At 42.1% G+C, this 13,326-nt stretch overlaps 1 protein-coding gene across 3 annotated transcripts in view; it reads left to right on the top strand.

Moving 5' to 3' along the window:
• The first annotated feature begins 215 nt into the window (after nt 1-215).
• Nucleotides 216-13,326, top strand: part of LOC139609477 (plakophilin-4-like) — a 34,242-nt gene continuing 21,131 nt past the window's right edge. For 2 of the 3 annotated variants that reach the window (XM_071464127.1, XM_071464125.1), the window contains exons 1-5: nt 216-484; nt 1,256-1,441; nt 10,326-10,438; nt 12,064-12,098; nt 12,776-12,883. In XM_071464127.1, coding sequence (XP_071320228.1) covers nt 1,316-1,441; nt 10,326-10,438; nt 12,064-12,098; nt 12,776-12,883 — 382 coding nt within the window. In that variant the 5' untranslated portion in view covers nt 216-484; nt 1,256-1,315. The remainder of the gene's footprint in view (nt 485-1,255; nt 1,442-10,325; nt 10,439-12,063; nt 12,099-12,775; nt 12,884-13,326) is intronic. The other variant, XM_071464126.1, reaches the window with a different exon arrangement.

The raw sequence follows: 13,326 nt of genomic DNA, 5'->3' as shown, positions 1-13,326 counted from the left end.
GCTGCAGGCTGCATCCTTCCTCTCCAGCAGCTCTGTTTCCTCGGAGCTGCCGCGCCGCATCTCACTCAACGCGGCTCCTGCAGCTGCAGCGGCAACGCATGCAGCGGTGCATCCGATCGGCAGCTGATCGATTCCTGTATCGGATAATGGTCCACAGCCGCAAGGTGACGTCACGCCGCTGATCGGTAATAGTGGCTGGGCGGGTTGGTTGGTTGGTTGGTGGGTGGGTGGGTGGCTGGGTGCCGTGCGGACGCCAGGGGTGGATGGGTGCATTGAAACCCCACAGCAGATAAAAAAAAATAATAATAAAAGGAAATACACTCAGGTGTGATCTATTCCACGAGGAGCAGGTGGACTGTTTGTTTTGTTTATTTGTCGCGTGGGAAATGTAGGAGCTGTCACGGACGCCCGTGGGAGGAGGATGGACGCGTAACCGCTCGGACTGAGCCAGCTGTGGCCTGCTTCTGACGGCAACATCTGGCCGGTGAGTCGCACCGACAGCCGCAGCCGCAGCCGCTTGCAGTCGGGCGGCTCGGCGGGTGTGAGGGGAGGGAGGGTCGGTGTGAGTGCAGCTCACCCCCCCGGTCTCCGGTCCGGTGAGTCGGTGTCACCTCGTCCTTGTGCGCGTCTGACTGACAGGCTGCATGTGACATATGATGAAGGCTCAGCTCAGATGGCTCAGGCTGTAATATGGAGAGGAACATGTTGTGAAATGCCTGCTGTGCTGCCTGCATGCAAACCTGCAAATGCAATGCATAACCTTTAAGGTAAAACTATTGCTATTGTTTTTATGGAAAAATCTGCAATTGCATGCGTCAGTGAAGGGTTAAATCCCTGCTTGATAACCTCATAATACCAGCAGAGATTAAATATAAATCTATATTTATGAGGGAAAGCACTATAATCTTATTATTGAGCCTCGTTATGAATCCCTATAGAAACTGATAGTTAAGGTCCAATCACACTGCGAGCTTCAATAGGAGCGCTTGTAGGAATATTCAAGTGGTATGGTAAGGTCACCGTACATTCACCGAGATCCCCACAGGGATATTAGAGAGGGTTAGAAAACAGACTAGCACAGATCTTGAGGTCAAAGTCAATCCCTGCAGGATTATCATAGTAGGTAAAACAAAATATGGTCCCTGTAAACGCTCACTCTGACACGCTCTGAGGTTCCCAGGCCTATGACAGTGATTTTCTGTTCATTGTTTCTCCACCTTGTCCACATCCTGACTGACTTGTAGTCCTTCTGCAGGGTCAGAGAGGGCGCCTCAGCAGCCAGCCGGCTCCGGACTACAGCGGGCAGGTGGAGGCGATGGAGGAGGGGGACGCAGAGGGGGAAGGGCCCATGGTGGTCAGAGAGGGGCCGAGCGATCGTAGCCTCCCGCCGGACGCCAGCAGCACCACAACCACCAACCTCCTGGCTTCTGTCAAAGAGCAGGTAAGGAGGGAGGAGAGTTTTGTGTTCACACAGAAGCTTCCTGCTTGATTCTAGAGCTCGTATCTTATCTTCTTTAGATGAGTGATCTTCTCCAGGATGAAATGCATGGGTCCCATTCTCTCTGGGCTAGAATTGTCCAAGGACCTTATTACACACAAACACAGGAGGTTACAACGCCCGGGGCAGAAGTAGAAACTTTTCAGTGAGGGGGCACAGACTCAGAGAGGGGTATGTTTGTAAAATGAGTACAAATGTCAAGTTAACAACATTCAAATATGAAATTGTATTAATAAATAGCTGCTGTTTGAAAATGCAAATAGCCTAGAGCCATGGTAAGATAAAGAGTCAACAGGCCAGTGGGCTCAGACTCCTGCACCCCTCCTATAGAGCAAGACCCCCAGACTGAAAGACAACTACAAATGGCGTGATTACATGGTTGTTTTGTGTCTCTGTAGTCATTTTTCATCTCTTTGTGGTCATTTTGTGTCTCTCTGTGGTTGTTCTGTGCCTCATTTTTAGTCTCTTGGTAGTTTCAAGTCTGAGTCACCCAAATTTACTGATCAAATCCGAGTATTATCTCCAGATGAGACTGAAATTTAATGGGTCTGCCAAAATTCCATTAAAACTCTCATTAATAATTTCCACAGGGACTTCCATAGTTGTCTACCTTGAAGAGGACGGAAAAGTGAGAAAAAATACTTAAAAACAAACCGAAACAAAACATTGAGGTGTTACTGAGTTATTCCCACAGGAGTAAATGTTTCAGATGACTTCAGTGTTGGTGCAGTGGAATCTGTGCAATATTAAGAACAGAGACAACTTCTGCATTTCTTACAAATGGCATGAGGTCAGCAGGTGATGTTCAGCCTGTGTGAATCGAGCTTTATATGAACTGACAGCGGCGTTTTCAAAGTGTGATTTTGTTTCTGTTTTCTTTGCTTGTTTATCACACGTTTCAGTTGGAGTTTCTGTCTTCTGGTTGTGACTGAACTGAAGCATCTCCCCTAATGTTTCCACCACAGTATTTCACTTTCTCTGCCCATATTTTTGATCTCTTTGTCGTCCTTGCTCATCCAGTGTGACAGCGATTGCTCCAGTTGTCTCTGGTTACATGATGTAAAGTTTAATTAACGTCTCAGAAACAGTGACATATTTTGATTTGAGTGCGGCGCATTGACATGAACTGACAGCCAGAGATGTCGTCCATTTTTCTGCCACTAACTTTTTCTTATTGACACTCATTGAAAACAGATCTGTGTTAGATGGTGGTGGGGGAAAATCACAATCGAGACACTAACAGCTGCAGTGAGAACACAGCCGCCGTCTCTCCATCTGCCTCCCTCCTCCACTGTTATTTTTGTGTCCCGTCAACATGGGAGTCTGTCTGTTCCCCTTCTCTTAATTATGCCTGGACACCGGCCATGTTCTCAACTCAGTCCCCTGATGTGCGCCTCTGAATCAGGCACACTGCTATTTAAAGGCTTATGATGTCCAAGAAAAGAGAATCTGCTCTTACTTTTAATCTGCAATTTATTCGCAGCTAACAGATGAAAACGTGGGCTGCAGATTGCTCTGAAGCCTCGACTGATGTGGAGTTAAGGAAAAGGTTGTTACAGCTTCCTTGATGTTGCTTTGGTTTGCGTTGTGCACAGCGGGAGCTGCTCTGTCACCCCTTGATCATACTTAGTGCCTCAAAAGCTCTGCTTGCTTCTGAAAACTCATTTCATTTCACACGAGAGATTGCATGACTGCTGCATCATGGCTCCTGTTGATGCATTGTGTTGCAGTATATTGGCTATAATGTTGTTTTACTTCTGCAATAGCTGTCTGTGATGGACGAGGATTTTCCTCATTTATACTAAAATTAATAGTCACCATTTATACAGGAGCTTCATTCACAGTCAGAACAATTACAAAAGTACTGCAACATAGCAGTAACAGTAAAGCTTTAAAAATTAAATAAAAAATTGAATCAGCAAAGCAGCAGTATGTAAGTTTTGTTACTGCTACATAGGTCATGTTAGCATTAACAGCTGTTTACTTACCAGTCGAGAAGAAAAGCTGTGAGCTCAGCATCAAACTTCATTCCTTTACTGACCAACAGCTGATCTAGAGATCACGTTCAGCGGCAGAGAAAACTTACAAACTGAAAAGATGCACATTTTATATTTTTCCCCAGCATTTTTCTTCCACTGTCAGAAATTGCCCCCCAGAATCAACAGTTTTAGTTGCTTTAATTGAAGCATTTTTACATTTTCTAGACAAGCGACTCCTTGAACTCAGAGGCAAAGGCACAAGTTGTGTTGTTGTATTGCTGCCAAAGTTGTAAGACGGTGATGTTGTGGGAATATTTCATGTTAACCAGAGCAGTAGCCAATTTAAAATGACAGATATGGACCATTTTTGGAACAAAAAATGTAAAGTTTTACCTCATTAAGATATGAGGACTTGTTAGCATGATAGGAACACCACATTAGAAAATGATCATATGGGTTGTTTAGCAAGACAGGGACACATGATCTGTTTACTTATGAGGAGAAAAGTGAACTAGGCAGCTGTAATATGTCTGCTCCAGAGAAACTGGCGGATTTCTTGGTTTCTCTAATGAGTGGGTGCAAGCTGATAACAGGACAGGAAGAAATGGATGATTAACAGCTAACGAAGTAAATATATATGTGTACAGCACGACGGCATTTTAAACTTGGAAGTTGCCAGAGAGTAAACACTTTATCATGTAGCTTGTCTCAGACTGTTGAACAGGCTGCTAGCAGAAAATATAATCAAGCTGCTTTACCTTCCTCTGTGTTTGGATGCAGGCGGCAGCGCTGCTGAAGCGTCAAATCTACCGCCTGCAGTTCCTCCACAGAAATGTCAAATTAGACGTGCTAAATGGAGCACATCAGTTATTGCCTTCTATTGTGTTCAGGCCCTGATGCTTTTCCACTTTGCTCTCATTTAGCCCATTAAAAGTAGGAGAGTGATAGACGTGAGCTGGGAAATACAAGAGCTGGAGATGTGGCATGTTGGAAACCTAAAACCTACATGGTGTCATTGCAGTGTTTAATTTTGTCACTTCTCGAGCAAACATGCTGAGATTGATTAGATGTTTAGACAACAGCCTGTAGCAACGTTGCTGCAAAATGAAAGATGAGACGTCTGTAGCTGCCATCTGCATTGTTCTGCGAAATCAAGACTGAAATATGTCCCTGATAACAGCTCTGATCAGTTCACAGGGCTGTCATAAATTATTTTTACAATGCCACAGCACTAAATTTTAAGATTCTGCACTGGTTTGGGTTGACATTGAAATTGACCTCCAACTACCAACCCTCTTCAAAAGAATTTGTATAGAGGTGCCGGTATCTCCACTGCAGCATTACATGAGCAAAATAGAGCATTTCATATTCAAGGAGAAACACTTATTTGATTCTTGTGGAGAATATCTGTTTAATCTTAGGCTACAATGAGCCACCAGTTAGCTTAGCATAGCACTAAAGTGGTTGCTTAGACAACCATAGACAACCTGCAGAGACTCCAGGAAGTAGTCTGTCACATAAATCCCGTACCTCCAGCTATTCCTTCTTGTATTTACACACAAATACTTTGAAGGGTCTGGAAAATACACAACCAAGCACCACAATTGGCACAAAAGCATTAAGTTATAAACTTTTTTCCGTGCTGTTTGACAGTGAGCTTATATCTGCAAATATCTGTAATTCAATCTGACAAATTTGGTATCTGAGGAAACTTTGTGATTTTTGGATACAGTTTGAAATAAAGCTTTGGGAGTTTGAAGAATGCTTGGCTCCACAGCTTGAGCTTGTAACGGTGGACCCAATAACGCTGGCATGGGTGCAGGGGTTGATAAACATCAATAACATCACAATAATTCTCTTGTAGGTCTATTTTTTTATACAAAGCAACTTTATCTTTAATTAATTATAAAATATAGAGGATCTCGTCTGTCAAGATGTTATCAGATCTCCATCTGAGGACTTGTTAGATTTTCAGTTGCAGACAGTAGTTGTCATGCAGGGCAGCTCCCAGGTGTAAAGGCAGGGTCCCACTGTATGAATGTGAAGCATGGTGCTGCTGAAAAAGAACGTGCATGCTCAGCAAACCCCGTCACAGGATGAAGGGAGGAGACAAAAAGCTCAATAAAACAACAACTGGGCCACGTCAGCGCTCTCCACACTTGGATTGATTTCGACGATTAGAGCCAGAAACGCAACACGCAACGTCAAAGCAAATTCACAGAACGGCCGATCTCGATGTGGATGATTGACGGCCCTGCGTGGCTGCTTTTCCGGCTGAGGGTTCGTCTTATAAGAGCTGCAGGGTCACAGTCTGAATCTGTGGGTTAAACCAGCTCTGTCAATCCAGTTATGTCACTGCCCGCCGCTGCCCTGCCCCTGATGATATCTGAAGCACAAAACTGTAGATGTTTGACATCTGCCCGAATTTGAATGCCTGCTCTGTGTCATATTTTTGGAAAGGCAAAGCTTATGATGGCCTGTTGTTGCAGTCTGCCTTGTTGACTCAAGATCACGGATGCCTGAGGTTGCTTGTCATGTTAGCGTTCTGTAGAAGAGTCACTGTGGTGGAAGAGGATGCTTATTTCTCTTTATCCACAGTGCAGAAATCAAAGAGGAACATCCACTCTGGGATACTGTTTCAGATCTCGCCAGCCTGTGATGTCCGCCGCATTTCCATTTACTCTCTTAGTAAACCCACTTTGCCTCCCCCTGCCTCATGTAGTTAAGTGACTTCCCCTGGCTCCTGGAATACCTTTTGACAGCCTTCAGAGAATGAGCACAACTTGTTGCTTTCCATCAAAGGTGGGCGTTTGGGTGTATAAAGAGACTGAAAGTGTTTTAATCCATCTATGGGTTATATGTGTAGGTGGAGAGAGCAAGAGAGATGGAAAAACAAAAGCAGGATGCATGGCACACTGATCTATTGAGGCTTCTGTGGGTGTAGCAACTGGTATTTGTGCTTTTCCTCTGATGATTTCACCGTTGATGATTGTTGAACTTTACTGCCAAATGCTGCCCTAGAAATAGAAGATGTTGACGATTAATATAGCGGGAAAATTCCCTGCTGTGTCAGATGAGTCTCATAGCGTCACTGACAGTATGATGTCCACGTGAGGGAGAGATGCTTTTCCCGAGCAGCAAAATGGGCCTGAAAATGTTGAGCTGCAGTCTTTAAGAGTGAATTCTCCCTTTAAGATGGCGAGTTATAGCATGTGTGTGTTGCAGTAGCAGAACTAGGCCGAACATTTCACAGATATCACAGATGCCGTCTGGATAAACCAAACTGCTGGGCTATGATTAGACACGGCAAGAAGGAATAAGACGCAGAGGTCTGCGGTTTGTGTCACTCGATAAAAGACAGAAAAACACTTTGTGACGGCGCACAATAAGCCGTGGCGAATCGTCCGGTAGCCCCCAGCTGGTACGAGACATTGCCCAGCACGGCTTTACATCGGCCTGGCAGGGCTAGGCATGTTTCCAGACATCACGAGGTGACGGGCGTAGGGCACCAATGTGGTTCTGTTTGTCCCCTGAGGCGTGCCGTAACGTGGGGAGGCTGAAACAAGGAGAGCTGTGTGTTCCTGTCCTGTCTCCGTGCTGCTCTGAAGTGATGTAAGGAGATGCAGGGGCAGAGGAGGGCAGAGTCAGCAGTGACGCTGTGAAAGTGTGCCGCACGTTTGAGCACCGCCTTGTTTGAATGGCACGCTGTTGTGTCTCTGACAGTCGTCAGTGTGTCAGTAACACATCTGACACTGTCACTTCTACTTTAGGTGACATCTTGCTCTTTTCCCACATCGTATGTGTCTCGAACCTCTCCACAATCAACTGGTATTCCACCACGTTGTCTTTTTCTCTCATCCAACATCTTTTTGTGTCTTTTTTTTTTTTTTTTTTAATAAGCTCCTCAAAAATTTTTACCTCACACCTTATATCTGCGATTCTGGTATTGTTTTTTTGTGTCACCATGGAGACACAGTAATTGAGTGGACTGAACTACACAACAGTGTCAACACTGTTTAGAGGTGGGCAACATCCATCTTGCTGTAAAAATCAAGGAATTGTTTTCAGATCTGCAGAGTTTATTGTGATATTTTTAGTGTTTGAATACAGTTGCTTTCTTTCAGTTCATTTCCTGTATGACTCACCATTAAGCACCAAGGAAGCCTGAAACTATATTTTGCGTTTGCAGAGCTACAGCCAGTGATTATTTTCATTATTGATTTATCTGATGATCTTTTTCATCGTTGATGTATTAATACTGTCCAAAACCCAAATATATTTGATTTAATATCAGATATGACAAGGAAAAATGTGGATAATGTAAAAGCCATTCAGACAGGTATAATCTGGACTTTTGTTTTTTTTTTTACTTTTTTGTAGTTGTGCAATTAATTAAACATTTTGTGATACTTTCATGCAGCCGCCTCAGAGCCACATCAGCCCTTTAAGTGGACAGACATCTCTCCAATTAACTCAGAATAATTGCTGCAGAAAAACCAACACTTAGCACTGCCAAATTAGCTCCATGTACCCAGTTTCCTCATGGGAATCATTAAATTTTCATGCAGTCTGAGCTAAAGTGATATTGTATAGACAGTCCCGTGTTTACATGTGTCTGCTACACTTCTGAAGGTGTCAAACTATTTCTGCATTAATGTCTTTTAAAAGAACTTATTTGTGTGAGTTCAATTAGATTTCAGCAGCAGCCTCGTTCCCTCTGAACTCGAGCCGGTTTACTTGGTTTTTGCCGTCAACTGCTGCTGTAGCATGCAGACCTCTTCAGTCTGTAGTGGGTGAGACACAAGCAAACAAACAACATGATGAGACCATTAACTAAATCACTGTACACCATCTGACTAAAGAGACTGTCAAGGCTCCATGCATCACATGGCCAGAGCTGACCCAAATACAAAAGAGCTTTTATCAAGAGACGTAAACAGATGAAAAGCTGCCAGCGTGGATTTAAGTGTCTTTTGTAGTTTTTAAAGGATTATGATTTGAATGACTTTCCAACTACTGTACTAGATGGTATAAAAATGGAATAGATGGATGGATGGATGGATGGATGGATGGATGGATGGATGGATGCACTATATCATTACACTGTGCTATACAAATTTATACCCACTGACAAAACAGCATGAAATTTTTCAAAATGTGGTAACAAACAACCAAACAGCAGGGTGGGGTGGGAGTGGGGGGTAGGGTTAGGGGGTTATTGGAGCCATGAGTGAAGCTGTAGTTCCTTCAGCATGGGGTGCTTGACTTGGGTTTAACACCTCTGCAATAAGTCTGGGCAATCTAGAGAGGAAGAGGAAAGATGAAGGTGACAGTGAGCTATGATGAACAGATGTGTGTCTGATAAACAAGAAGTGAACCAGTTAAAAATGCAGTTTTTTTTTCTTGACCCAAATTACAGCTGTGAAATTTAAGAAGATGTTTACCGTTGAGAAGTTTACAACAGTTTACAATGTCACAGTAAACGAATCAACCACGTCAGACCTTTCACTTTGACAGAGAACATTTCCTGAATTACTTCACAACACGGTTTCCTGGGAAGTGGTGTGTTTTCCAGCCGGGTTGTTTTATATTTAGATGTTATTTGCAGACAGTTAATTCTCCGGTGGACCTCCGAGATGACACCAGCTGTGGTTCCTCGAAGATTTATGAAGCAGCTGGGAAGCCTCTGTGTTATGTAACAGAATACAAATGAGTGAGTGCCAAAGCTACCATCCATTCAGCCACAGTCTGCAAACATCTGCTCCACTTTCACACCCTTGGGCAAGGCATTGGATTCCTACCAGCTCACTGGGCTTTAATTATATGCATTTTAAATTGTTATGGTGTTTGGATTTCAACTATCACATTGTTTCTGTGCCTAATCACTTTTTTTGAAATGTACAAACAACTAAGACGAGTTGAAAGAATCTTTCTGTTGCTCTGTAATCATATGCAAGTTGGATTTTCAGGGGAAATGAGACATTTGACCCATTTACTAGTGATTCACTTAAATCAGAAAGTATTGAGCTGACAAGCAGCTTCAGATTCCCATTAACCTGCAGTACACGTACTCATTCATCCATGGTTTTGTAGGTGGCACAGACTGAAAAGAGAGAGCAGGGCCAGAGAACAAGGCAGACCTCAGACTCTTTAAGTGAATAAAATCATATTATCCTCACTCAAAACCTTCTAAACACCATTATGTACAGTCTGAAATCCATTATCTTTAGTCTTACTATAGATGCTTATATTTTATTTCTATATCATGGTGGATTTATTTACTATATGGACCAAACTGTTAATTGATTACCCTAGAACATAACTGTAAGATCAATAATGAAAGCAAGTATTAGCTGCAGCTGTACTACAGGCTGGACTTGCGTGTTTCTGCTTTAACATCTCAAGGCTGGACCCAGTAAATCCCAGCACATTAAAAAAAAAAAAAGCCACAGGCAGGCCATGCATATTTTAGATATTAGACATTTTCACTAAAAGGGCTTGGTCTCACTTAGTAAACTATGGCTTTGAAATCTATATCTCATCATTCTCTGCTCAACCATCAGTGATTTGTGCGGAAACTCTTAAAATGTGTTAATACATTATCTGAATGGAATTAAACAGTTTTAGTATTTTAAATCTCAAATCCACTTTAGCAGGTTTAAAAAAGGCTGCAGTCCCTCAGCGAGCTCACAGCCGGTGAGAAATCAGTCAAGTCATGCAGACTGAATACAAAATGGGTTTTACATTTAATTCTAACTGGCGTCAAATAGGTCTTAAAAAGAAGGCTTAAATTGCTGTGTCATGGTGGATGTCGGGTTGTAATCACCACCATAAATGTCTTGCCATAGGAGCTCCAGTTTGAGCGGCTGACACGGGAGCTGGAGGAGGAGCGGCAGATTGTGGCGAGCCAGCTGGAGAGGTGCATGCTGGGGGCGGAGTCACCAGCGGGAGACAGTAGCAGGTAGATCTGGTGGCGTGATGCCCCATACAATGGAGTTCGGATGGCTTTTGTATCTTAAATACTGTTATGTTATAAAAACCATGTATTATCTTATCAGAATAATATAAAGTTTGCTTATGTTTTCATGAACACCTCCCACTGAGACACAATCTCCCAGTCTTAGCTTAGAAACCAAATGCTGAGAAAACCAAAAATGAAAGGAACAGATAAAATAGTGTGTTTGAGCTATTTCCCTCCAGATGATCCTGGAGGATGAGTTTAAGTTCTGTGCAGCTTTTTCTTAGATTCAGAAAAGTTTACACGAGTTCTTATCCTAAAAGCCTTTTCTCTTGTAATGGTGAGAGTAGGGCTCCAACATTTGATCGATTAAGTGATAAGATCATTGGCAGAAAAATAATTGGCAAGTATTTCAGAAATCAATTAGTCATTTAAATAATTTAAAAAATAAAAACATTAATGCTTTAACAACCAAGTACACTTTGACCTCTGTGAAGTTTTTTATGCAGCAGCAGGAGTGATACAGCATCTGTAACACATCATCCTGGATAATCTTCACGAAAATCAGAACATGCTCAGATTAAGTTAAACTCTGATTTAAAAAAAAAGAGTTTTTCTTTAAATGATGTTGATGAAAGAATGTTATTCTTGTTCCTGATGCCTCTCCCTTCTGACCAAATATAATCTTGCATGACCAATTCCAAGAAGGATTCAGCTGACTTTGTCATTTTAACAACATATCCCCTTAAAATGCCCCCTAAAATAATAATAATTGTTGTTGTTATATGGATTACAGTTGGCTGTAAATCATGCATGGTTGCAGACTTCTCTGTCAAACCACATAATAGTAATGTCTGTATTCATGAGGGATGTCGTCCAGCTAGTTGACAGTCACATTGTGCTGCCACAACCAGCATGCATCACTCTGCGCACAAACAGAAACCTTAAGATCTGCAAAACCACTGAATTCAGAACTGAGGCTTGGACTGTTTGCATGAAAAGGGACTTAATACCTCTACATACATAAAGTTTTATTCATGTTTGATCCTCTAATGTACCTGAAAATACTCAAAATGTTGGTTGTAGATGCAAGAATGTTCCTCAAATCATCAGATTTATTCAGTAATCAATATCACAACATCTAATCAGTCGTAGTGCTTTGGTTTTGGTCATAATCCTGCAGATAATAGTATTTATATGTCCAGGTGAAAGTGTGTTTGTTGGTCTTATCAGTAGAAATGATTTGTTTCCAGCAGCAGGTGTTTTCTTAGCCCAGATAACAATGCAAGGCTTTTCTTTAGGTTAGATTACATGTCTGACCCCCAGCTGCGGTCAACTGACTTTCATTCTTTTTTTCCAATTTGTTAAGTGAATTGAAGTTCACACTATAATGACATAAATTTCATCTCTTCAAGTTGCTTGTAGATTGAAAGTGAAGAAATATTTTTGAGGCAAAAGGCTCTCAAGATAGATTTTTATTATTTTCTTTTACATTCAAAACACTGTCTTCTCTCCTCTGCCTGGTCTGATAGCATATAAAGTCTAATACCATGGCTCTGATTTGATTTACGTCTCTCTCTGCTCTCGCCTCTCCTCCATTTCCTCCACTTCCTTTTCTTCTGCTGAAGCTCATCTGAGAAGTCGTTTGCATGGAGATCTGCAGGTATGTTTTCTTATTTTTAACCTTTCATGTTTTATTATATAAAAAAATGATGAGTTTGCTGCTTCAGGTTTCAAAACCAAAAGCGACAATATAAAATGTTACCCTTATGTGCTGGAATCAAAAGGTCCTGTGAAAGCAAATAGAGAGTTTTATTTTCATGCCAGCAATATTTTTTAAAATAGTAAACACTACAGCTTGAAATGAGATAAAATGTGTATCACTTTGGCTCTAAAGATGATGTATTAAGATGTATAAAAGCCATTTTAACCTCCAAAGGGTTGAAAATTGCCAGAATGCAGCACCGACCGATCAAGCAAGGCAAAACAATGTTTGCTCCGGTACATATGAGCTTTGAATTTACTGCTCTGTCACAGATCCCTCTCCTCCATTTCCTCACCAATTCTTCTCTGCCGGCTTTCCAATAAACAAAAGTCCTGCTAGACAATGCTGTATTCTTTAGTGTCAAAGAACTGCTGCATGTCATTACTTAGATGAAGAGGATCCTGTCTGCGAAGGTGATGTTATTAAATTGACTGTTTTTTATATTTTGTGTTGCTGTTCTGTAGGGAAACTTGTCACCTTGTCAGTCCGTCAGTATCTACATCGACAAATAAATGACTAACTGTCCCTCCAGGACTTGCTGTATGTTTTTAACTATATGACAGATGCTTCTTCAGGCGGAGAGTCGCAGGGCGGAGCCATGGAGGCGTCCGGTCGCCACCTGGAGGCTGAGGAGGGACTCTACCTGCCTGAACCGGACCGCGCCTCCCTGCATGACAGTGAGGGTCTGTTAAATGTACACACCACACGGGTCTGAACAAAGTGACTTAAGCACAGTCTGGAGAAAAAGAGAAAGAAACATCATTTATTAAGAGCACTGTTGTCATTTATAGAAAAAGCTTGATGGATCTGAGATGGTTTACTGTTGCCAGGGCTTAGATCTATGGTTCATTGTTCCTTCATTTCTTTACTGTCTAATAGATGGAAGCCACAAATAACTGGATTTTGACTTTAAAGTCTCAGTTAATGTGCTACATCAGGAGTGTGTTGGTGTGGTCTGATCTCATTTGATTGACAGCATCTTGGCAACACAAACAACTCAACAAATGGCATCTGTGGGAAAAAAAACACCAATAAAGAAATATGTGGTGTGAAATAATCAAAGCTGTTCTAACTTTGGCAGAAAATTGTGTGTTAATGAAAGACCCCATTTCTCAAAGTTAGAGGC

This window comes from Trachinotus anak, unplaced genomic scaffold, assembly GCF_046630095.1.
Source record: "Trachinotus anak isolate AG129_WGS33_773 ecotype Australia unplaced genomic scaffold, CSIRO_AGI_Tana_v1 ptg000026l, whole genome shotgun sequence".
NCBI classification, from domain to species: domain Eukaryota; kingdom Metazoa; phylum Chordata; class Actinopteri; order Carangiformes; family Carangidae; genus Trachinotus; species Trachinotus anak.
Note: the sequence above shows the minus strand (reverse complement) of the source record. Positions and strands in the feature narration are given on the sequence as shown.